The 27,893-nt window shown below is 39.6% G+C and overlaps 1 protein-coding gene across 1 annotated transcript in view; it reads right to left on the bottom strand.

Moving 5' to 3' along the window:
- The window catches only part of LOC129778362 (beta-alanine transporter-like), a 40,975-nt gene that overhangs the window by 12,523 nt on the left and 559 nt on the right, over positions 1-27,893 (bottom strand). The window contains exons 2-4 of the mRNA XM_055785233.1: positions 18,701-19,017; positions 4,172-4,287; positions 3,265-3,427 (exon numbers count right to left, since the gene is read on the bottom strand). Coding sequence (XP_055641208.1) covers positions 3,265-3,427; positions 4,172-4,287; positions 18,701-18,933 — 512 coding nt within the window. The 5' untranslated portion in view covers positions 18,934-19,017. The remainder of the gene's footprint in view (positions 1-3,264; positions 3,428-4,171; positions 4,288-18,700; positions 19,018-27,893) is intronic.

A 27,893-nucleotide genomic window follows, 5' to 3' on the forward strand; every position in this document is an offset into this window, starting at 1 on the left:
GTACACAGGTACTAACGCGCTCGACCTAGCTACCTTTTCCGGTGCAATTGGCGGATACACCTACGGGAAATTGCAGACCACCACGGTTCGAGCGGGATTTTGCCTTTCCCTTCTCTTTTCCTCCTTTGTTGAGTACACGATGCCGATGTCGTACAACCACACGGGTTTACGGTTTGAAAGAAAATTAAATATTTTTTTGGGGTCCGCGTGTTTTATACTCTAGCGGTACACACTCACAGGATAGAGACAAATCGGCAGACTCAGCCAAAGGGGCGAGTCCAACGAGACGAACGAATGAGCGTTAAAAGGGAGCGATGGCAAAAAAATACATTCATTACGATTTGTTCGCTCGTTGGATTCACATACAGGCTAAAAAAGGTCCTTTTCAGGATCACAAAAAGTCTAAAGAGTTTATTGTTTTGTTATCACTCGATATCCCCATCTTGTTCGGCTAAACCTTTCTGTTTAGCGATTGCATTTGTCACTCGCCACAGCTTTCACAGTTGGAAAATTTCTTCCCATCCAGCTTGTGACATATTTTACAGTGAATTACATTCAATTGCACGTCGCATTACCACCACTCAGTGCCGGATTGGAGGTAATTTTAACCTGTAATTGAACATTTGCGATGACAGTGGTACAGTGTCGACTTTCAATGTGGGGTCATAATTTGGATCTCTATGTTTACAAAAATGTCCAACTAAATAAGTCGCATTACATGTCCGTCCAATTAGCTAAATGTCGAACTAATTGTAGATTACTGTACTTTAAATCTGGAAACAATTTAAGAATTGGTGAAAATTGAATAATCAGGAAAGTCCCCAACTATCAATAAGCTCAGAACAACTGCCAAATTCACATACTCATCAGATCCTGCCAAACAAATTATGAAAACATCAATTTGTGTTTTATTATTATTTTGGATAATGTTTTAGAAAGCATTGAACTTTATTTCCTAAACTCTTTTTTGGAAGGTTTAATGGCCCTGAAAAGCGCCTTGTTTTATGGAATGGTTCCATTTTAGAAAACTTAGTACTCGTGGTTTTGAAAAAAACCATTTCGAACGCCCTCGAAGCCGCCTTGTTCTGGATTTGCCACCAAAGCAGTTTGTATAAAGAACAAACTTTTTTCTTCTGCTACCTGATGCCGTTTTGCGATTGCGTTTGCCACTCGCCACTCGCTGCAACTGCCTGTTGTTGTCTTGATGTCCACCGAACCGAATGTGTTCTGTTCCGAATGCAGGTTTTCTTATCGTCGCGAGCAGCTTTGCCAGCTAACTCGATCACTTCGGCGGCCGAAGCTATATAACGCCGGCTAGGTGGACTGGTACACTGGTACTAACGCGCTCGGCCTAGCTACCCTTGCGGGGAACTCCAGATCAACACGAGCGGGAACTCCAGATCAAGGTTCGAGCGGGATTTTGCCTTTCCCTTCACTTTTCCTCCTTTGCCATATCCAACCATGGCTGCTTGTGTTGGTTTGTTAATGTGAGGTGATGCGAAACGATGTGGTGTACGGTTCGGATGAGAATGATTGTTACGGCAGCGGAGCGGGGATTTTTAAGCTGACTGGCTGGCTCGAGAATTACGCATGTGTGAGACTGCGACCGATGTTTCGTTCATTTTTTTCTTTTTCCTTTCCAATCGTGCTTCAGTCTATTTCGCTGCTGCTCTGGTTGCCCGTTTTGGTCGGTACGATTTGAGGAGCACAAAATGGACCAATCAAAAATGGGCACATAGTGTATTTGGACAATGCTTGATATTTCACAATTATTCAATTATTTATCTCAAGAAAAATGAAATGTTATTCGTTATGATAGATGCGTAGATATATTTCCTATCAAATGATGCAAAAACCTTTGCGATCTATTGAGAAATGCTCGAGTTATAAGCGTTCCAAATCTTGCATTTTTTCCTACTTGTTCAGTGCCTAGATTTCCATTTCACCCCCTATATCTTCCGGTTAGACGTAGTCCTACGTCAAAATATTTCTATGATGGTATAACACCCCTCCCTCCTCTGGAATGAAGAGGGGGGGGGGTCCTATAAAGTAATACACATATTTTGACCAAACATGACAATTGAAAATTTTCGGGAAACTCTGAAGGGAAATCTGCACGTGGTTGAAAAATCTTGAACGAGAAATGTGTCTGAAAATAATCTGATATTATAATGACGAGTTTTGGTAGAAGTACTAGGATTTTTATAGTCAAAGGTAATTTTAAAGGGTTGATTAGAAGATCAATCAATGAACAGTTCTGCGATTGGACCCATAAAGGTGCGCTTCGTAAAAAAAACGTGAATGTGATAACGAAAAATAAATTTTGGGTGGGACGATGTTTACCGAGTCAGCTAGTACAAAATGAAAATGAATCGGCATCCTAAATAAAAATCCATAGCTTGATGGAAATGCTGGACAAATTATAAGAATGTTTTAAATTACTAGTTGAGTGATGAAAGAAGGGTTGGAATCAAACTGAAATAGGATTTTGTTTCTGTACCATAAGCAATCAAATAATAAAAAACAAACTCGTATGTAACGAACCTAGTTTCAATTTCGAGCCCGATTTGATAGGTGGACACCGCAAGTTATTTTTATACTAGGAGTTCATTGAATCATCTCGGAGGCACAAAAAGGTTATAGTGGGAACTAACATTATTTAATTGTATCTTTTTGTGATTGAAAGTACGAAATGGAATACTCTTTCACGAAAGCAATAAATCGATTCAACGCGGTTTTGTGTAAACACGATATCCACTTTCAGTGGGGAGATTAAAAAAACAGAACATGGACCAATCTATTCTCGATTAAGATAAAAAAAAGTTGGTATTGTTATGCTGACAGCACTCTCCGCCTTCGGACAGATGCATTTTGGGCTGCAAAATGAACAACTCGTGTCTGAAAGGATGCTGATGCGTTTACTGAAACGATAGCGACCCGTACAGACGCATTTCAGTGGCAAAAGGGCTCCAATATTGTTGTTCTAAACTCTCATCGCGTTGTTCGTGCCGCTGTTTGTGTTAGAGTAAGTTGAAAAAAAAACCGAAAAGAGATGGATGCTCGAACCATATCATGCCCGCAAAAATCTAAAATTTTAGTGTACTACCGAGGGTATTAGTACCCGTTTCGGATCGGGTCCGTTCTGTCGACAGGCGGCCGGAATAAAACAATTAGGCATCGAATGCACAATCGAGTCAAATCCACTCCATTTCAGCACCATCACCTATCTCTCGCACTATCGAGATTTCACTCGAGGGTACTTACGTATCGCCCAGCTGGCCGAAGATGAACGTTCCAATCAGCTCACCGAACCGGTTGTACACAAAAATATTTGTCTCCCGGAAGCTCTTGTCGCATACCCAGTCGTGTTCGGTGATGGGCGTGTGGTCGTAATAGGTCCGATCGTACTCGTAGCCATAGGCGCAATCTGCAGGACAATGAGAAACCGTCGGAAGAAATTAATTGAAGTGTTCACTTCAGTTCAAGCGGGATCCGGTCGATTTGGGGGGACACAAATCCGGAAGGCTTAGAATCGTTCTAATTGGAATACCTGATTTTTGCATCGTTTGCATCGCCATAGTAATCAAGTATGCGTGGCAAGCAACTCAAAGAAAATCGAATGTTATTTCGAATACAGTCAGAAAAAAACATACTACATACTTAAAACTATTATCGGTATCTCTAATCGCCCAGAAAAACTACTATTTAACAAGGAAATGCCTTTTCTTAATCTCGACCGATGAAGAAGAAAAAAATAAACATTTCGTAATCGACCACAAATCCTTTAAAATGCTCTATCTATTCTATCTAAAGATGCTGCCATAGTTCTATCCTATCAGCTTACAAGTATCAGCTTTCCCAAGGGAACGTGCACTCGTCGTGGCGCAACACACGAGCAACACCGAGGAAAAATAACGACCGGATCACCGAAATACGATGCGGAAAACAGCGGTTCCGCTTCCCACAGAGCATCCCGAAGACATCGCGCCGCCTCTATTGCTCTGTAACTTCGAGAAAACGGTTTCGCATTTGCCGGAGGCCACGCCAATGTTTATGCAAATTAAATGGATGATAACAGGTACCGTTACAGATTCCGATTACGAGCGGAACATTCAACAATTCGTCAGAGGTATCGAAGGTGGAACAGAATTTAGTGCTGTTTACGGCTTACCGATAATGTCCGACTGCTGGAAGCTCCATTCGGTGTAATCCATTCTGAGGTGTTCCTCCGTTACATTGTACATCTGACATTTGCTGTAACTGAGGATCCCTTTATTGTTCTCTTCCCTGGAATGAAAGAGTAGTCAAATTATAGAACGGATGAATATTTAATTAATAAATTAAATTTAATATATTTATTGTATGTAGATGTATTTCAAAATAAAATTAAGGGTTATTAGGTTAAGATCAGTCAGTGGAATCGTTTTCTAACATTCGAGACGTTGCAAATAAATAAATAAATTAAAAAATGAGAGTGTGAAATTCGATGCAAAAGAATGTTGTTTTGACGTAGGCCTACGTCTTGGATTTCTATATAGAGGGAGTCATTCTACAATGTTTTGTAATTGCTAATTTGGTGGTTCGAAGAGTGCACTCACGCATACCAGTTCGTATCTGAGCCTATGTTCGTTATATACGAGTACTATTCAAAAAGTATCGCGACTTTTGAATTTCAACAGGTTGCGTATATTCTATTTTTGATTTTTTGACGTAGGAATACGTCTTTCGGGAACATGTTGGGGTACAAATTGAAAATCGAAAATCGAACGCCTCGTGAGTTTCATAATGGATTGATGAGATTTTTGAATCAATCGATTTGGCACTACATAACAAATTTTTCATTGAAAAAAAATTATATACAGGGTCTTTCAGGATAAACGCTCACGCAAAAAAAATCGAATAGCTCCTTATAAAAGCTCCTTTCCGCTCCGTCGATTGTAACACTGCATTCCCCACTTCGGGACGATAATATTCGGCTTCTCGTTCAATCTGATCGGATGGTTTTTAGTGTCAAGATGTACAATTTACAAGAACGTGTATTTTGACGTAGGACTACGTCTTTCATTTCTATACCGGGGTGTAAAATCAAAGTTTCGAAAACGAAAGCGTTACGCCGGAGACCGAGATTTTGAGCGTTAAAAGCGCTCCTAAACAATCGAAAGAAATGGTATGATAAACACTTTTTTTTCTTTGTTTCTGTATTATAGTGACTTCCAACACTTTTTGTCTGGTTCGTCACTGTTACTTCCATTTTTTGGAAGAATGTCGGGAGTGAGAATTGAACTCATGACCCTTAGCGTGAGAGGTATGGATGCTACCACTACGCCAGATCGCCTCCTAAAATGAATGATAAATGGTTACTTTTTCATCCAAAAACTTGTTTCAATAGTCTTAAAATTGCTTTCAAAACAGGCAATTGAAATCACCAATCGGTATATAAGCGAGTGCCGCTCGGAAATCTACTCAGTTATAATTGAACAACGATTGGAGCATGTTGTCGCTGTTGTGATGAAGCTAACTTCGTCATGAAAGCGCTGATGAACGGTGTCACCAAGAGCCTGTTTGTGCACCTTAGGCCAGAAGGGAATCCACCAGGAGGAGAGTGATGCCACAAACGGTTCCGCTTGAGACATCGGAGCAGCCACACACACACATACACGCGCTGAACTATTTTGGTTTGGTTACCATCCATCATCGAGAAGATTCCAAAAGATGTCATCGGTGCTGAAAAATAATCTACCAGTTCCCCTTGGAATTGAAAAATACATTCATGCGAAAGAGTTTATTGTAATGTCTTCTATCCATATAACACTGCAACCAAATACATTTGGTTTTGATTTTTCAATCAAGTGCAATGAACAGGTGGTTATCGAGTTAGCATTAACCACTAGTGGGCTTCGAGTATCGAGGAGAATCTGGAAAGATGTTATCGTTATCGTCAAGTGCAATTAGCAGGAAAGCTTCTGAAGATTATTCGTCTCCATCAGTACGATATTTTCGTATCCAATATTGGATGCGCGCGCAACGGAAAATGTTTCGCATCGCGAAAATCATATAATTTTCAATCGATTATTGCTCAGTCGCTGAAAGTTTCAAACTCAGAGAGTACATTCGCCTCTAGTTACCTATTACCTGGCCTGACCTGACCTAAAACGCATTCAATTTGTTTGGAACTGTGGGGGAGCGCAGAAAAGCCGATCCATCAGAAGGAGCAGAACAGGCGACCAAGAGAGTATCAGCATCGAAAAACATCGGAGACATCGGAGCAGCCTCCACACACACACATACACGCGCGTAACTCTTTTCGTTTGGTTGCCATCCAGCGTCGAGAAGATTCCGGAAAGATGTTATCGTTGCTGAAAAATAATCTGCCAGGTCCCCTGGGAATTGAAAAAAACATTCAAGCGAAAGTTTTTATTTTAATGTTTTCTAACCATTTCATTCTCAATCAAGTGCGATCAACGCAAGACCACGTCTTTCGGCAATTTATTAGAGGTGTAATGAATCTGGCAAACGATGTTTACTCAACAATTTCACAAACGAGAAATGGGTGTTGTGAGAAAGGATGAGCAAACGCAAAAATTATGTAGACTGATTTGATGCAACAGATATTTTGTCTATTGGAAATGGAATACAAATCACATTAAAATACAAGCAATGTAGTATGTATTATACAACTTTCGTTTGATTGCTTCTTTTGCTGAATATTGTGCCTTCAACGTAACGCTCTCGTTTTCGAAGTCCCTCAAATATTCATTTATTCAATTGATTCAGATGCAACTAAAAACAAATGATCACTAAATCTACGATAGTCCTACGTCACCCTTGCGGTTATACCACAGATATAATCCACTTCCTGTTTTTACTGAAATCGTACTACTCGAGCAATCGAAGCTATAATGAAGCTTTATCCTCTTATGGTAAGAAATTCAACATTTTTCGTCGTCGATCACTTCCTCTGGGGGTACGTGAAGGACCGTTGCTATGTTAATAAGCCACAAAATTTTGAGGAACTTAAAGAAGAAATAACTCTGATTTTCAACAGCATCGAAGTCGTAATGTTAGAGTTGTGCATGAAGAATTTTGTTCACCGTTCAAAACGCGTTATCGAAAAAGGGGTGGTCACATCGAAAACGTCCTAAAATAAGCTTTATTTTCGTTGCTGTAGTATTATGGCATTTTTCCGAATTATTGGACTCGGACACAAATTTAACGACTGGTTGCTTGATAGAAGCTCATAACACAATATTCCTTTCCGATTCCACCACACTGCATGACTATCTTCGGGTGGTGATCGATTGTCTCAAAATTCTATCGTTCCAAATTGTTCTAAATTATTTGACTTTTCATCACCCTTCACGAATTACAACAAAAACTTATAGAGCCTGTTTCAGATGAAGATCTGCGATTTATTTAACCAAACTTCACCAAATGCTCAGGGATGGTAGTTTTGACGTGGGACTACGTCTAGCCTGAGTATATGGGGTTGAAATGAAAACCTAAACACAGAACATGCAGGAAAAAATGCAAGATTTCGAATGTCTATAACTCGGAAATTTCTTAATAGATCGGAAAGATGTTCAATTGATACGAAATATTTCTACGCATCTATCACAATTAATAAAAGGTTATTTTTCATGAGATAATTGAATAAAAGACAATTGAATGATTGTAAAATGTCAAACGTTATCTAAACGCCCTAACTGCCTCGTTTTGAGTGGCCCGATTTACGGTTTTCCCAACACAGACTTCAAAATCAATGTACCTGGGGAGGAATCCGCTTTACAAATACATGCAAGTCGGGACTATTTTTGTTCCCACCGAGCTGTGTTTCCCTAACATGGACTTCAAAATCAATGTGTCGGAGGAATGCGCTTTGCAAATACATGCAAGTCGGGGGTATTTTTGTACTCGCTCGGAATATGTTTCCCTAAAACGTACTTCTAAACTAGAGAAGGCTGGGAATATCGTAATTTTAGAGATGAATGAACTTTCGCGGTTCGAAAACTATGTAAACATGGAGGATGTAAAATACAATGATCGTTAGACAACTCTTCCGTTCACATATTTTGGTAATCCTAGGCATCATATCAAACATAAGGACGGTCATCAAATTTACTTGTAACGAAGAACATAATCTATCACAATGCATGAATTGGTCTTACATGACAACTGTTCAAACTGTTTACTTACAAAGCAAATATATTGAACTCAAAATGAATTCGAAAATTGTTTCATTCAATCGATAATTTAATAAATACAATACAAATTCTTACTAAGACAACGGTAGTCCCACGTCAACCTTGCGGTTATATCCTAGATATAATCCACCCATTTTGACGTAGGACTACGTCTAACCGGAAGATATAGGGGGTGAAATGGAAATCTAGGCACTGAACAAGTAGGAAAAAATGCAAGATTTGGAACGCTTATAACTCGAGCATTTCTCAATAGATCGCAAAGGTTTTTGCATCAATTGATAGAAAATATATCCACGCATCTATCATAATGAACAACATTTCATTTTTCTTGAGATAAATAACTGAATAATTTTGAAATATCAAGCATTGTCAAAATGCACTATGTGCCCATTTTTGATTGGTCCATTTTGTGCTTCTCAAATCGTACCGACCAAAACGGGCATTCAGAGCAGCAGCGAAATATAATGAAGCACGATTGGAAAGGAAAAAGAAAAAAAATGAACGAAACATTGGTCGCAGTCTCACACATGCGTAATTCTCGAGCCAGCCAGTCAGCTTAAAAATCCCCGCTCCGCTGCCGTAACGATCCATTCTTTGTGTGGACACCGACTGGACAACATCGTTACTGGACGAGCTGGACGGCGAGAGATCGAGTGCCTTTCTCAAGGCAAGAGGGCGGAGGTGGTAGCGCTGGAGTAGAACAGAGTAGAGTTTTCAAAGGGCCTTTCTCAAGGCTAGAGACGAATGAACTGCAAAAGTTGAAAGTCTCTATAATACAATACCTTCCTTCCTTCCGTAACGATCATTCTCATTCAAACCGTACACCACATCGGTTCGCATCACAACAAATCAACAAACCAACCCAAGCAGCCATGTCTGGACATGGTAAAGGAGGAAAAGTGAAGGGAAAGGCAAAATCCCGCTCGAACCGTGTTGGTCTGGAGTTCCCCGCAAGGGTAGCTAGGCCGAGCGCGTTAGTACCAGTGCACCAGTCCACCTAGCCGGCGTTATATAGTTTCGGCCGCCGAAGTGATCGAGTTAGCTGGCAAAGCTGCTCGCGACGATAAGAAAACCCGCATTCGGAACAGAACACATTCGGTTCGGTGGACATCAAGACAACAACAGGCAGTTGCAGCGAGTGACGAGTGGCAAACGCAATCGCAAAACGGCATCAGGTAGCAGAAGAAAAAAGTTTGTTCTTTATACAAACTGCTTTGGTGGCAAATCCAGAACAAGGCGGCATCGAGGGCGTTCGAAATGGTTTTTTTCAAAACCACGAGTACTAAGTTTTCTAAATTGGAACCATTCCATTAATCAAGGCGCTTTTCAGGGCAATTAAACCTTCCAAAAAAGAGTTTAGAAAATACAGTTCAATGTTTTCTAAAACATTATCCAAAATAATAATAAAACACAAATTGATTTTTTCATAATTTGTTTGTCAGGATATGATGAGTATGTGAATTTGGCAGTTGTTCTGAGCTTATTGATTTTCATCAATTCTTAAATTGCTTCTAGATTGAAAGTACAGTAATTTACACTTATCTCGACATTTAGCTAATTGGACGGACCTGTAATGTGACATATTTAGTTGGACATTTTTGTAAACATAGAGTTCGGGGTCCAAATTATGACCCCACATTGAAAATCGACACTGTACCGCTGTTATCGCAAATGTTCAATTACAGGTTAAAATTACCTTCAATCCGATACTGAGTGGTGGTAATGCGACGTGCCGTTGAATGTAATTTACTGTAAAATATGTCACAAGCTGGATGGGAAGAAATTTTCCAACTGTGAAAGCTGTGGCGAGTGGCAAACGCAATAGCTAAACAGAAAGGTTTAACCGAACAAGATGGGAATATCGAGTGATAACAAAAACAGGAAGTGGGTTATATCTATGGTATAACCGCAAGGGTGACGTAGGACTATCGTTGATTTAGAGATCATTTGTTTGAAGTTGAATCTAAATCCATTCTGAATGAATGAATAAATGAATATTTGGGAGACTTCGAAAACGAGAGCGTTACGTTGGAGGCACAAGGTTTTATGCATCCAATATAGGATACGAAAAACCTTGTTCTGAAGAATAATCTTCAGAAGCTAACCTGCTAACTGTACTTGATTGACAAATCACAAACCCAAATGTATTATATGGATATTTTATGGATAGAAAACATTCAAATAAACTTTTTCACATGAATGTATTTTTAAATTCCCAGAGGAACTGGCAGATTATTTTCAGTAACGATTAGATATTTCCACATTTTCCTCGATACTGGAAGCCCACCAGTGGTTAATACTAACTCGATAACCACCTGTTAATAGTACTTGATTGAAAAATATTTGGTCACAGTGTTACATGAATAGAAAACATTCAAATAAACTCTTTCAAATGAATGTATTTTTAAATTCCCAGAGGAACTGGCTGATTATTTCCCAGCAATGATTAGATCTTTCCGGAACTTTCTCGATGCTGAATGGCATCCAAACGGAAAGAATTCTGCGCGTGTATGTGTCGATCATTCGCCGTCCACCTCCTCCAGCACGTTAGGCAACGATGTTGTCTTGTCGATGTCCTCACGAAAAATGAATGTGTCTCACCACCAGAATATCGCTTAAGTATGCTTTTTGTGTGTGATTGAATCGAGAGAAGGTGTGGTTTACGATGGCAATTTGGAAGGCAAACTAGAGGGGAATGAACTCTCTGGGCTCGGAACTTTCGGCGACAGCGCAAGAATCGATTGCGGGCGCAATATTGGATACGGAAATATCCTACTGATGGGGAAAAATAATCTTCAGAATCTATCCTGTTAATTGCGATTGATTGAAAAATCACAAAACCAAATGTATTTGGTCACAGTGTTACATGGATAGAAAACATCAAAATAAACTCTTTCACATGAATGTAATTTTCAAATTCCCAGAGGAACTGGCAGATTATTTTCAGTAATGATTGGATATTTCCACATTTTCCTCGATACTGGAAGCCCACCAGTGGTTTATGCTAACTCGATAACCATCTGTTAATAGCACTTGATTGAAACATATTTGGTGACAGTGTTACATGGATAGAAAACATTCAAATAAACTCTTTCACATGAATGTATTTTTAAATTCCCAGAGGAACTGGCAGATTATTTTCCGGATCTTTTTCGATGCTGAATGGCATCCAAACGGAAACAATTCCACGCGTGTATGTGTGTGTGTGTGTAGCGGCTGCTTCGAGATCTTCCCGGGGAACCGTTTGTGGCATCACTCTCCTCCTGATGGATTCATTTCTAGCCTAAGGTGCACAAACAGGCTCTTGGTGACACCGTTCATCAGCGCTTTCATGATAAACGAAGAGCTTCACCACAACAACGACAACATGCTCCAATCGCTGTTCAATTAGAACTGAGTGGATTTCCGAGCGGCGCTCGCTTATATACCGATTGGTGATTTGGTGATTTGATGATTTTGAAAGCAATTTTAAGACTATTGAAACAAGTTTTTGGATCAAAAAGTAACAAGTATAGAACGCGTAGACATTTTATCTTTCGAATGAAGTGTTTATCATACCATTTCGTTCAGTTGTTTAGGAGCTATTAACGCTCAAAATCTCGGTCTCCGGCGTAACGCTTTCGTTTTCGAAACTTTGATTTTACACCCCGGTATAGAAATGAAAGACGTAGTCCTACGTCAAAACACAACACCAAAGGTTCTTTTCAGAACCATCAACATATTCATAAAGAGTAAACAGTAAACTAATCCATTTTTCAGGTAGATAGGTAGGTATTCACGTAGGAGAAGAAAATAAAACAATATATTTAAAATATATATTTAACAAAAGCTGTCCCCTTTGTATAGTCCTACGTCACTCCGGTTATGTCCCCGACATTACCCACCCGTCTTTTTTATATCTATAGTAAATATGTTAATTCACCTGTCGTGTATCGAGAACGTCTCGATTCTGATGACAATCAAGTGGCGGCATGAATTTTCCGGGCCACCTTATCCGCGTTGACGGCATTGAGCTTCGTTTACTAGTTTGGGAGCGCCAAAGATAATAATTGATTTTCGGGCAAAATGACCAACTTTTTGAAATTATAATTACGAATGAAAATTAACTTCTCTATATCAAGTCAATTTCCCCATCCCCCTCACCGTGGACAAACATGGACATTTGAGTTTTGGGAAACTTGAGTTTCCAAAAAGGACAAAATGACACACGTACTTCTTAACATATGTTACGAGACAAATAATATGCTTTATTTTGCGTTATCGTTTCGTCTCGCTCTCTCATCATTCGCATGGAAATGCGAGGCTCAGCGCCGCCATCATGCGTGTAACGCTGTTTAAATGTTGTATTCGTAGCTTGTCGCATGCACACACTAGATGAAACACACACGCACACACACATTCAGCATGCTCACTCGCCTTGAAACGCCATACGTGGCGTCAGCGCCCTTTGTTCCTCAGCGTCGCCGATTCTTTCTGCCAACCGGAAGCCGCCTCTTGTGATGAATGATGTGAGGGCCCGTGCACCGCGAGCACGTGGAATTATTTACAACGCGCGACTGTCACAGCGCGATCGGCTCACGCCAGCGAGTTTAATCACGCCAACGAGTTCGCGCACTCTGTAGCGACTTTTGGCACGAACTGTAACGCAATCTAAATAAGCGCGCAGACTCCCACGCACCGCACTTCTGACCGATACGAAAGTGGTCTTACGTTCATCACCACGTTTTTACAATACACAGCCCGCGCCTCTACCGAACAGCCACAATTTAGCAGCAATGGCGGAAATCCGGTCGGCCTCACCTCATAGCCGTATCCACTTATCAATTTCTTCACTCCCGCACCACGACAGAACAGCAGCAATTCAGCAACCCGCAACAATGGCGGAAATTCGGTCGGCATCGCCAGACAGCCGTATCCGCTTATGATTTTCCTACACCCCTTGGCAGCCTTGGCAGAAAACATGTCATCTTTGGCAGAAATTATGCCATTTAGTGTGCTGGAGAGTCAAATGCGCAAAAAATGAGCTGTTTATAAGCTTAAAAATGGTTTGTATGTATGCGTGCAGACATCTCTTTCTGTTTTCTTTTCTCATTTCATTTGGGATTGTGCCAAAATAAAAAGTCCATACGACGTCAATGGGTATCGAACCAAAGCCGGCTGTAATGCAAAGCTATTTTACACGACCACGCTATCCACAAGGCTAATGATTTGTTTATTTGTTTATTTGTTTGAATTTAAATTTATCTGACAACATCGTCTTAATGAAATAAAATACTTATAACTAATTCAAAACACATCAATACATGAAGCACATTATAATTCTCGATCCTGTTTCTGAAGCGTTGTGACGGTTCTTCGAAATCAAAAAGATGTTTTACTAATGAAAATGTCCTTATCATTCCCGTTATCGGTTCATGATGACCAAACGTTGAACGATGCGGGAACGGTTGCAGCAAATACGAGGACCGTAGGATTCGGCTGGGAGCGCGAAAGTTAACCATCTCTAACAAGTTATGTGCATCTAATTCACCACAAATTAGTTTGGTAACGAAAGTGGCCTGTTGAATACGCCTACGACGTTCAAGTGTATCCAGATTCATTAATCGACATCTAGCTATATATGGCGGCAGATTCCGTAGATCACGCCAAGATAAATGCCTGAGCGCTCTACGGATGAAGCGTTTCTGAATTCGTTCAATCCTGAAGCTCCACATGTGTTGGTAAGGGTTCAAACTACCGATGTGGTTTCAAGAATTGGCCTTACAAGAGAACAGCAGAGTGACATTCTTGAAATGAACCCAAGCTGACGATTAGCTTTAGTGATCAGCGCAGAGCGGTGTGTGTCGGAGGTGAGTTTAGAGTCGAGCGCTACACCCAAGTCGTTGACCTGACTTACTCTCTCCAAGATGATATCATCAATCATGTACTCAAATATAATTGGCTGTCTTTTACGATAAAAACTCATGATCACACACTTAGTAATGCTGATGGTAAGTTTGTTCAACCGGCCCCAGCATACGAACTGGTCAAGCAAGCTCTGCAACCGAAGGCAATCCTCGAGAGTTTTGATAGCCAGATAGATCTTCAAATCGTCTGCGTAGATCGATACACCGCCGGATGCGAGAATAAGCGACACGTCGTTGTAAAATATCGCGAACAGCAGTGGCCCTAGATTGCTGACTTGTGGAACTCCCGAACAAACAGCAAACGGATATGAAGTGTGAGACTGGAGCTTAACACGGAGCGTCCTTCCAGAAAGGTATGACCTCAGCCAGTAGATGAATCCTTCAGAAGCACCAAGACGAGATAGTTTACTCAACAGGATGCGGTGGTCAATTCGGTCGAAAGCGGCTTTTATGTCGGTATAAATAGCATCATCTTGAGCTCGTTCTTCAAGGCGGTTGACACAAAACGATGAGAACTCTAGAAGATTTGTACCTACCGAGCGCCCTGGCAAAAAACCATGTTGTATTGGTGAGATATAGCTCTTCACTTCGAAGAAGACAACATCGTACACGATTATCTCAAATAGCTTAGATGCAGCAGAAAGGCTGGTTATCCCACGATAGTTGATCACGTTGCACTTATCTCCTTTTTTGAAGACGGGAAACATATAGGAGTGCTTCCACACATCTGGGAAGATACCTTGATCCAGCGAAGCTGTGTAGATACGGGAGAGTGGCAAAGCCAAAGCTGAAGCACAGCGACAGAAAACTATCGCTGGAATGCCATCTGGGCCAGAAATTGTTGACCGTTTCAACTTTTTTACGCTTCTCTCAATTATCTGTGTAGTAACAGCGAATGACCGCAAGTCTATTAAAGCCTCCGGAACATTAGCTGCAGCACATTCGGCTTCGGACGGGGTGGCTGCATCGGCTACAAACACTGAAGCAAAGTGTTTGGGAACAAATCACACGTTTCAGGAACAGAGGACGACTCTCGATCTCCCAAGAACACCTTAGACGGGATATCTGCAGTTTTCCGCTTGGAGTTTACAAACTTCCCGAAATTTCTTGGATTCCTGCGCAAGTTCGTCTGGACACGAAGTACGTATGATTTGTAGAGAGTTGCGTTAAGACTGCGGTATGTATTGCTAGCGAGTTGAAAGTTGTGTTTTGTTTCAAAAGTTCGTCGGGATGACAAAACATGAGCTAAAAATCAATTTTGGGTGTACAGGCCGCACCACACAAAGCCCAACCGGCCACCTCCGTAGTCAAACACCGCGGAAAAAGAAAAACACCCGCTACTGTGCAAAGAAAAAAGCACTCAACCGTGCTTGTTCGCGGTACAATTTTTCCCCAATACAGATTTCAAAATCAATGTAGCTCTTCTGTTGAAGCTATGGAAATTCGCTTTGCAAATATACATGCATGTCGGGGGTATTTTTGCTCCCACCGAACTGTGTTTCCTAACACAGACTTCAAAATCAATGTGCCTGGGGGAACCCGCTTTGCAAATACATGCAAGTCGGGGATATTTTTTAGTGTTGAGTACCCTTGTACTCGCTTGTCGTTGTGCAGACCGGAATATGTTTGTCTAAAACGTACTTTTAAACTGAGAAGCCTGGGAAAATCGTCATTTCAAATTCTAGAGGTGAATCAACTTTCGCGGTTCGAAGACTACGTAAACATGAGATGTGCTATAATTTCAGAGGGAACTTTACAATGATCGTTTGACAATTTTCCCGTTCACATAGTTTGGTAGTCCTGGGCATCATATCAAACGTAAAAGGACGTTCATCAAATTTATTTGTAGCGAAGAACATAATGTATTACAAAAATTTCAATACATTCTAAAATAAAGGGTGTGTCACATCAAATTGCATCACGGAAAAAACGCTGTAGAAATTCGCCCAGTAGACCGATCCTTTTGAAAATTTTAGACAGTAAAATAAAAACTATTAAACAACTTTTGGCATTTTCTTTTTATTCATATTTCGAGCCCAAGCCCGTATGCTCGCACCTTCCTCTTTACCCCGTCCATAAGGTTCTGTACAACGTCAGGTTGTTGTTTTTTTTGAACAGAAATCCATTTTCTCTTGAAGTCCGCCTCCGATTTGACAACTTTTGGGTTCTTCCGGAGGGCCTGCTTCATAATCGCCCAATATTTCTCTATTGGGCGAAGCTCCGGCGCGTTGAGCGGGTTCATTTCCTTTGGCACGAAGGTGACCCCGTTGGCTTCGTACCACTCCAACACGTCCTTTGAATAGTGGCACGAAGCGAGATCCGGCCAGAAGATGGTCGGGCCCTCGTGCAATAGTGGTAGTAAGCGCTTCTGTAGGCACTCCTTAAGGTAAACCTGCCCGTTTACCGTGCCGGTCATCACGAAGGGGGCGCTCCGCTTTCCGCAAGAGCAGATCGCTTGCCACACCATGTACTTTTGGGCAAACTTGGATAGTTTCTGCTTGCGAATCTCCTCCGGAACGCTGAATTTGTCTTCTGCGGAGAAGAACAACAGGCCCGGCAGCTGACGAAAGTCCGCTTTGACGTAGGTTTCGTCGTCCATTACCAGGCAATGCGGCTTCGTCAGCATTTCGGTGTACAACTTCCGGGCTCGCGTCTTCCCCACCATGTTTTGCCTCTCGTCGCGGTTAGGAGCCTTCTGAACCTTGTATGTACGCAGGCCCTCCCGCTGCTTGGTCCGCTGGACGAATGAACTTGACAAATTCAGCTTATTGGCGACATCCCGGACCGAACTTCTCGGATCACGTCTAAACTGCTTAACTACGCGCTTGTGATCTTTTTCACTGACGGAGCATCCATTTTTGCCGTTCTTCACCTTCCGGTCGATGATTAGGTTCTCGAAGTATCGTTTTAGTACTCTGCTGACCGTGGATTGGACGATTCCCAGCATCTTACCGATGTCCCGATGTGACAACTCCGGATTCTCGAAATGAGTGCACAAGATTAATTCACGACGCTCTTTTTCGTTCGACGACATTTTTCCAAATTTACGAAAAATTGACAGTGAAGCATGGCCAACGTGATCTATACACTCTTATCTGATTATAAGCGAAAGCTGATGATATAATTCCTAAAAATTAAATTTCTACAGCGTTTTTTCCGTGATGCAATTTGATGTGACACACCCTTTAATATTCGAAGTGGTAAACAAGTGGATTGCATAATATAATTGCGTAGTTCTACGTCGAAAATATGCGGTCGTGTCCTAGATACAACCCCTTACAATTTTTTGTTTAGTTTCAACCTCATTGCCACACTAACTGCTGTCAAAACGTTTTTTATTCACTCAGTTTCAACCTAGTGTCGCACTAGGTTCGCCCCTACAGCTGTTAGTTTCGCACTGAGATGTTTCACGGGTTGGCACTCGGGTTCACCAATACAACTATACTGAACTGTCAAGTTCCGAGTATTGTTTAGGGAAGTCTAAAAATAAACACTATGAAAATGGAAAGCCTGCTGCTTTTGCTTTTGTATTATTGGAATCGTAATCCAATTCGGATTCTGATTTTGAAGAGTTTATTCGCGTAGACTTCGTGTGCTTTCATTGGGAGGCGAAAATAATAAGGTGGAATAAACATGCTATCAAAATCAAAATTATGAATGAAAATTTACTTCAACGTATCGAATATTTATTTGTGTGATGAAATAAGAGGTTTTTTATCGATATCGCAGAAACATATTGAACGAAAACTGTGTCTAATGATGATTTTATATTATAATAGTATGTAATTATTTGTGGAACAAACAGGAAATGCACCGACAAATGGTTAAGTGAGTGACAGGACTACATGTGTTAGGTAATCAAACAATATGAAGTAAAAATTTTCATTCAAACTTTTATATTTGTACACTGCACTTGGCCCTTCTGATCTGTTAGAGAATAATTTACCTCCCAAACACTAATATCGCCACCAGACGTCGACACTGTACATTTGTCGTCGCAAATATAAACAAATCAGACTATATAACGCACACCAACAAACCACCGCATTCGTTAAACTGAAAACCTTTTTTTATTACAGAGTCAGTGTGGCACTAACTCAGTTTTAAAAACGAAGTCGCTATTCGTATGGCGATCCGTGGATTGGCTTTCGGTGGCTCATGTATTGGTGATCAGTTTAGCGATCATCAATATTACTTCGCCACCATGTTCGGTTGTGCTACTTCCGCCAGCGAAACTCTTCCGCAACCGGGATATCATGTTGTATGAGAGAGCGTTAATGTGTTGCGTGTGATATTTGTTACAAGCTACAGCAATGTGACTTAATAATGTAACACAAGTCCGTATACCCCCACTTCCCCTACAAATAGAAAACACGTCATCACTATTTATAAATAGGACTCCTAGGTGCTATTCCTAGTAGCAATACATACATTTCAAAAGATTGTCGAAATGTAGTCATGGGTAATTCCGGGCTATGAAACAAATTGCTGTATTTTTTCAATACCGAGCGAATCAAATATTGTGCCCGGATGATTTAAGTTCGTTCAGGAGTTGTACACTACCTCGCAACAGATCCGTTAATTGACACTCACCTTGGCAACGTTAGATTCCTCCACTGGTCCGCATCGGTAATGTTGTACCGCTCCATCCCGGGAACGTGACAGTTGTGTTGGGGTTTGTTCAGCACCAGGATGATGCTCATGTAGGACATCGAGGCAAACATAACTGCTCCCACGTTGAAGATAAGGTTGAACCGACGCTGGAACCTGCCATCGCTGCCAACCTTCTCGAGAATCCCATCGAAAGCGGCATCATCCGCCTCCATCCTGTTGTGGGTGTTGTGCGGGGTTCCGCTAGCTTTGACTCCCGACGCGCGCTACTCGAGAGCACTTTTTTTTCTTATTCGGGGCTGAAAGATAGCGAAGAAACGGAAATAAAAACCACGGCCGCTGTGAGAAATCTTGAAAACTAAAAGCTTTTCCATTCCCCTGCTTGAAGCTGTTGCGCTTAAGGATTGCAAATCCTTTCTATGAAATGGGATTTTCTCTGTTTGGTGGTGGGAGATTATCTTTTCTTTAGAGCGAAGCTTAAGTCGAGAATGAATAGTATTTTTAGATCCCTCGGAAAAGAGAAGACAAAAAAAATGATGCAAAATGCTTTTCGTCTGTCTCGTCGTGAGAAGTGATTTTGATCCGTTGTGATATGAGAGGAAAACCCGAAACAGTCTGCAAGCATGAAAATTAAAATATTACAGACAACGAGCACTCCATCATGTCTCATATTCAGAGCAGTTTCGAAAGTTCATTCGTGTCATAAATAATAGATGAGTTTTGCTTCAGACCAAAACGGTTCAGTTGATGCATTATTGAACAAAAATGGATAATATCCGGAGCAAAAAAAAATGTTTGTGTCACAATTAACAAGCTGATGAATAATTAACACTTGAAATGGATTCATCTGCACATCATTTTGAATGGAAGCAAAGCCACTGTATTACAATTTCGAAATATGATTCTCTGTTTTATTTCTCCTCGTTTGTAGTATTGGAATGAATCTGATTTAATTTGGATTTTGTTTGGTTTTATAGGTCTATAATGTTTTCTCCTACCTCACCTGTTTCATCCATATAGCATTTAAATTCTCTTCTTGACACTCATATGTAGTGTGATGTAGTCTTTCGAGAACATATTGAGGGTACAAACAGATAAACTAAATGTAGGCCGCGTCACGAAGATTATCCAATTTTAAGTGCTTTTTGTTCAGTTGATGCATTTACGAAATATTTGCTCCAATCGATTTGGACAACCCCCAACAACCGGTTGCAATATAATTATAAAATTTTCAATTTGTAATAGCATTGGAGATAGAGATTTTAATTTCCCATTTTGTGTAGATCGCGAAGCGTTTCCCTAACGCCAACTAGAAAATTTATCGTTTTAGGAAAACATAATTACACTTATCTTTTGCACAGACCAAACAAACAAATTAGATTAACTCAATTCAGGTAACTCAAACCATTAAAAATGCTGAATACGTTCGCAACAAGAAGGCTCTCACTGGAATCCATCGTTAAAGGTTCTGTTCTTCACTTTCCACGTCAAATTGATAACTGTTCGTCTGGTTCATGAATTGGGAAACCAATGATACGCCAGACAACTTCTATGGAGCTGATGTACCGGCCTATTTGGAACCGCATTATTTCGTCGTTGTCATTCAGTCGATGAGTATTCACATCGATATTCTAAAATTGAGACACAGTCATACTGCTTACTTTATTCACGGACTTGCAAATGTATTAATCGCTCTTCACCGATCTGCACAACTCAACATTAATATGAGCATTGATTGTTTTGCTCAGTTGAGACGAATATGGTCCTACACAAAGATTTTCATTGTCGATTTATGCGTTGTTGATATTTGTGAATGATTGTCCGCCATTATCAGTATTTATTCGGTGATATATTGGATATCCGCCTACGCCGATGATAGTGAAATCTTCAGGAATACGCTTCGTACATATTTCATCTATCGTGCAGTACGATAAATGTTCCAGATCACCGCAGGGGTCATGAACCATGCTTGTGGTAATAGTATCGAACTCATATTCCGGTATCCGATTGGTTTGAAACTCGATCGAATTTCACGATTCCGTCGAAATCGGCTTTTGCATTCTTGAATCCATTCGACTCAAATTCAATCGTTCTATGCAAATGTGGCAGCTTGCTTTGTTGCAAAACAAACGTCAATAATTCATCCATATCCGTGGAGCAATTTACTCTCTATCAGATCAGATTAATAGAAATTTGACTTCGTTCCTGTTGACTGGTTGATCTGATATTTGTAACACACCTTTATATTTGCTGTCATTATAAAATGGCGTATTCCATGATCTTGAAAAATCCAATTTGGCCGCCGCTAGAAAAATGGCTGAATGACTTCACTTAAAGAACACACTACATTATGAACAACATACATTCAAATGGTCGGCTCTTTATTTTGACGTAGGATTACGTCTTTCGAGAACATATTGGGGTACAAATTGAAAATCAAAATTCGAGTACATCGTGAAAATTGTCCAATTTCAAACGCATATTGCTGAGTCATTTCATGATGGATTGATGATTTTTTTTGCGTCAATCGATTTCGGCACTCCATAACAATTTTTTATGTTGAATAAAATAATATATGTCATGAAACTAACTATCGAACAATTGAAAAATCTCAACCCCTGTACTAACGGAAATACCCACTTCTGATTGGTCAAAATTGACGACACATGCGGCGATTCCCTAACAAAGATATCAAAACTAAGCTGCCTGGGGGAAATCGGCATTGCAAATACATGAAAGTATGGGGAGCTTTTGTTCCCACCGAAATGTGTTCCCTAACAGAGACTTCGAAAACAAGCTGCCTGGAGGGAATCGACATTGCAAATACATGAAAGTATGGGGAGCTTTTGTTCCCACCGAAATGTGTTCCCTAGCAGAGACATCAAAACCAAGGTGCCCGGAGGAAATCGGTATTGCAAATATATGCAAGTCAGGGGCATATATTTGCAATAAGGTGAGTGATATGATCTAGCAAATAAAATTTGAATTTCCAATTTTAATGTTGGTTGCTTTGTGAAATTTCATATCAAATACCAATCAAGTATTGTGTAAAATTTAGCACAAGTGTAAGTGTAAAATTGTACATGTACAATCCAGGAACTTTGAATAGCATTTTTTCCTACAATTATATTTCCCAATTATTATATTTCATTTTTCAATTGAGGAAAAAACATCCATCATGAGTAGTTGCTTCTGTCTGTACATTATTAAAACCAATAATCTCTCTCTGATTTTCGCAAAATTGAAACACCCAACACCACATTACATCAATACCCTTTTGATTATTCACTACGCATACCTGAGCGCCTCTCCATGCAATGCAAAACAGATGCATGGAGCCAATACAGAGGGGCGAAGGGGCGCCGAAATAGGCCGTGAATGGCCGAACGATGTTTTACAGTTAAAACCTGTTTCAGTTAGAATTTGGTCGCATAAATTAAGACATTTCTCAGCCTAGAAATAACATACAAAAAAGGGAAGGATGTTATTTTGTAGGTATATCAACTCTAAGGTTAAAAAACATGAAAATTATTCGTCATCTGTTCGAATGAATTTTCGAACTTTTCGTGTGATTTTGCCATCTTCTTGGAAAAGTGGTGCATTCGAATTGTATGTTTGATGGTGCTGTCACATTTCTTCAATTTACCTTCTATATTGTCCAATATCTCTCGAACATTCGAACAATTTGGTGGATTGGTTTGGTTAAGTTTTTTCAATGAAGTCGATTTTGTTCTCCTTATTCCACTTGATGCAAACCCGGCTGCAATGGGAGCTTGTCAAGTCAGGTCAGAACATTGGAATATATTCCATCTGATCATCTTTAGGAAGGTTAACGACCTTCAAAGGATAAATTTATCTTGGGAACATTAAATTGATGTTCATGACTTCCAGTCGGACGTTTATCCGCTCTAATAATAATTGTGTGGTCCTCACAAAGCATATATTCCAATGCCGTCAGTTCGCTTAAATTCTTAGCATACCGTTAGATGATTAGGTAGGATGTTGATAATCATTTACTGCGATACCGATTGTTCCATCAGTATTTATTCGACAATATGGAGATTGAATACCTGAAATTAACCAGATTCAACCAAACAAATCTGCGGACAAAGCAGTATGTACACTCAAGAAATGCAACAAGTTTGAAGGGATACGAAAAAAACATTGGTCGTTCAATAAATCTACTGCCACATATGTCGGAAGTCCACGATATATGAATAACATATGTCCATACTAATTCATTACATTTATTTGCAACGAAAAACGTAACCATACAGAATTGAATGAATCAAGTATGTGATCCGTTTTATCTACAAAAAAAAGGATCTTAAATTCCATTGAATTCGAAAAGTGTTTCGTGAAAACACTAATTGAATTACTATTAGAAAAAATATTTGAAGAGAAATGTGAATGTTCAGAATTATTGGAATCTAAAAAACGATTTTGGGCGGGATGAGATTCGCCCAAATCTGCTGGTAATAAAATTAATCAATTGCATCCATTACCCGTCTGCTGTTTATCGGGCGGGAGACGACAGCAAAATAAAATCGACACCCCACTCACTGCGGTCAGTGCAATAGAGAATTAAAAATCCCTCGAAGAGTGTCGTAAGATTTCAGTTGATCGTCTCTTGTACACTTTCCGATCAAAAACTCATCATCCGCTCTATGGGATGGGATTAATCGTTTGTGGCTTGCACTCACGATAAACCTTGAGTAGTAGAAGTAATGCTTCGAGAGTGCATACAGTGGGGATTCCTCTTTCATATTGCTTTTTTGAGATCTTGGTAGCTCACCGTTCCAAGTATTCTCTCTGTGTACATATGAAGGATAAAAGAGCATCGCCTGCTGGGGGTGATTTAAAAACATCCGACTAGAGGGATATACTTATTCATTGATCGTTGAATGTGATTTTTTACCATCACTGTCCAAGATACGACCGTATTGTTGACGTAGAACTACGCTGTTATTTTATATAAGTCGCTTGTTTATACCTTGGGATATTATTCTATAATGCTGTGAAATTTTAGAAACAACTGTTTAGTAGACTAATCTCTGAAGTGGTTTTTTCATTGTAGAATCTGTTGACGATAATTGATTGATGATTCATTCTTGCCCTCGCAAAACAATACACTAGCTGATCGTACGTCGCAATTTATTTCATGTCAATGCATTGAAAATTTACCTCGAACGCTATTCCGGTGGCCTTTTTCGCAAATGACATAGACTCGGCTACAGTCGATTATATACACCACACCATTATTCCACATTACATAACTACATCAATATATCTTTGGCACCGCATGGAAACAACAACAATGACAACACTTGCAAGTATTAAATATCATGCTACATGTTATTAAGTATTGCCTCAAAGGAATCGCACCTCTAGGCATCGTTCGTACAACATAAACCAAGCGCCAAACAAACGTTCGCCATAGCATGCATACAGAGCCATACATTGGTGGCTTGAAACTACTAGGAATATAAACACTTCTCATCATTTTGCGCTATTCTCAAAAGAAACGCTTCTGTTAATATTACTGGCCTCGAAAAAGAGTTGCGTTACCTTCTCATGCTAGAGAGAAGCGCAGCTGTCACCCTAAGTGGAGGAAGTTTTGTTACTGGCTAGTGAAACCTAATCACATACAAAATTCCAGAACGACATTTACTTTCTTGGTGACTAAACAAGCGAAATAAACTCTTTTTGTAATAATAACCAACGCACCAACGAAGCCCTTATGATGACGGAAAACAAACAATGTTAACTGCTTGGAAAAAGACTGAATTATGCCACACAGCTTGTACTCTGTTATAACACCCATCGATGCGAATTCGCTGATGAGTTTGTCAAGAGCGACCGCCTTCACTACCAGCGGGGGGAGCTTGATTTTGGTTGCTGCCTGGGTAACGGCGTTTACATTTTCGACCGACGCGCCGAAATCGCCTACTTCGCTGTTGTTCGGTGCGGTGTCACACTCGCGAAGGTTCGGTTCAGTGCGAGCGCTATTCACTGCACCAACATCGCGTGCATCATTAGATGACGCTTGCCTCGAAATTTTATTGCCCTGACAATGCGTTCGTTTTTTGCAGGGCTCGAGCCTGCCTTCCTCTTCTTCTTGGTCATCACACATTACGAGAAGCGTCTAATTTATGACGCGGAAAGAAAAACACATGATATGAAAAACGCGAAAAACGAACTGAAAAAACCACACGACGATATCCAAGTTGGGTTACCACTGGTGGGGTCCATTCTTAGATCGAAGCGAATGAAAGTTTGCCTCACCGAGATCCACTGTTTATACTCTAAGCAAGTAGTCCCCTTAATTCTTCTACTTTTCCTTTGTTCACGGAGATATTAAATCCTACGATTTCCCCTCCGTTGGTCGTCGAAAAGTTGCTCGTTATTGACAGCTCTGTTCGGGAAAGCACACAAATGGACAGAACAAATGTATGGGAAAATGGAAACGTTAAAGTTTTCATGAATTTTAACCATCTACAAACCAGGGGATTCTAATGTATAACATATTAAACAAATTTTACGGAATTCGTCTAGTATGTAAATCGCCAAAATCCGTTCACGGCAAAAATAGTTATTAACGTTAACTTTATTTCATAAAAACGTGACCTATTTTCTGATTTGGCACCCTTAATGAAAGACGTAATTTTACGTCAAAAAACTGTTTATAATCAAGTTCAAAATTGTATATAATCGAATTATATATGGTCGGTGTTCAGTCAGACTGGACTAAGTAACAAAATATGAAAAAATGAATTAATAGTAACAGTTCTCCTTTAATCAGATCGCACTTATGTTGCAAACAGTCAGGTTTATGTCATAAATTTATTTTGACTAATCAGCAAGAACTGATAATAATATACACTCAGATTGGACCAAGTGCTTACGACCATAGCGATTAAAGAGCGAATATTGGATTTCTCCGCATCAGAAGATTCTTCCCTCTGGCCTTCAGTGAACACGGGAAAGTAACTCGTATTAAAACACAATGTATATGCTTTCAACCGTGGTCCTTCATTGACTGCAGTTTTCAAAATCTCGCTAACCTGTTTGATGCTGAAACATATTTTTTTAGAAAATCAGAATTGTGCTTGAAACACATGCTAATCGATTATTTTTGGAAAATAAAATACTGTTTCAAGCCATAAAACCGGTTTGTTTTTTTTTCATAGGTTTAGTGGAAGAAACTGTACTGAATAAATGATTAGATTTTAACACATCATAGTTCATTCATAGTGGACAAAGTCTCTGAATAATATGTTTTTATTCAGTCAGAGTGACCCAAGTACTCATAGCCAGTCGTAAAACCTTCTTGATTGACCATTAAGACCATCAAAAAAATACAACTGCAACCTAGTTACGAAACAAAATTTTGCATGGAAAAAAGTTTGTTTGGAAAATAGAATGAATTAATATATTATTAGAAGTATTGGTCATCACTAGCCACTACATTCGCGTTCAACTTTTGAAGCCAAGAATGAATCCAATGGTGCTTATTTGCAACGAAACATGACATTTTCAACACAGTAGATATTGAACTTGCAAAACTCAAAAACTTGTTAAAAATATTTGGTTGACAGAGGTCGACACTTCACGATTTAGCAAAAATGAGCTGTGGCCGTCGAATATCCATAGCACCATAAGCCATTTTGTCAAAACGGAACGAATTAGGTTGCACACCCAATCAGTGTTGGAAAAAAATCGTCATCGCTAAGCTCAAATGCATAGATTTTCGGGCTAAGTTGCATCGAAAACCTATATACTCCAAACGAAAACCAAGATGACAGATCCAGACAACCAGTGAATATGAACAAATGAACTTTTGTTCTTCAATATGTTTTGAAGATTATTTTTTCACCCAGTGTCATTTTCATATTGATAATTCGAGACGTCAGAATTGAATCTCATTTTAGCTAAATGAATATCAGCTGTTGTTTACTTTTAACCTGAGGCTGCTGTGTGCGGATGGTTTTTATTTAGTTTGAACTTTTATTGTATTGCTGCTTGCAATACAATAAATACAGCGTTTAGGGATCGTTCGCGGTTTTTTGCTTGTCTCTATCCAAATGTTTTATGAGCCCGTGCTGCTTTGCAGCTGCCGGATGCCGTGTTTGTATAATTCACTGCCAGAACGAATATCATTTCGAATGTGATGAGTATCAATTTGTTGCTTCTGATATTTGAAGTATAAACAACAGCGAAGTTATGAATCCCACTCAATGCCGCATTCATTCATTATAGCAAAATTGTTCATGCATCAGCGATATGAACAAAATGAACTCGTTTGTTATTGTCATCAATATAATGAGGGAAGTGTGTTTCAAGCTGAAAAAAAGTCATTTACACTGAAATAAAATCATATTCGTTACCCGTGAATATTTGTTGATATTCTAAGACACTGCACCCAATACATTAAAAAAAATTGAGTGAATAAAACCTAGAATAAAACTAAACAAGCGAAAATTTGGTCTCTACAGTGATGGAATATTTAGATGATGGAGAGACTTGGCGAAGGAGATTATGGTTATTGGCTATTTTATCATAAATTCCATTACAATATTTCTGATCAAAGTTCTGTTTGATCTTCCGACTTTTCCGTCCACTTATTGTTTTTCGAAAAAAAAAATTGCCAGGCAGACACAAAATGTGATCAGTATATTTCACAATCGCTTTTCACGTTTTTTCCTTACACTCGCGAAATTCGTTCGCAATTTCTGAAAATATTTACTTCCAACGATTTGCAACTGACACGGAGTTTCTAACCACTTTTTTATTTCGTAAATTATAATTTATTTCATCATCGTCCACCCATAAAACAAAATATTTTCTACTGTCTGAACAGGATGTTGTATACTAATGCTATTTTCAATCTCTGATCATTCTGGAATGGACTTTAATGAAATCCATTTATAATGTTGTGCAGTGTAGTAAAAATTTTCCACTGTTTTGAGAAATTTTGAAAGACATTCAAACATATTTTTAATGCATGGGTTTTCGAATATATCACATGGTTCAAAAGGACATTTTTTGTTGTGAAAAATGGGACCACCTTTTGTCAAAAAAATGTTCAAAAATGATCATTCGGAAACAATTTATTAAAAAAAAATAAAAAATTTACAAATCGATAAAAAGACGGAACAAAGGTCGAAAAACGGTA

The sequence above is a fragment of the Toxorhynchites rutilus genome, chromosome 1, assembly GCF_029784135.1.
Source record: "Toxorhynchites rutilus septentrionalis strain SRP chromosome 1, ASM2978413v1, whole genome shotgun sequence".
Lineage (NCBI taxonomy): Eukaryota > Metazoa > Arthropoda > Insecta > Diptera > Culicidae > Toxorhynchites > Toxorhynchites rutilus.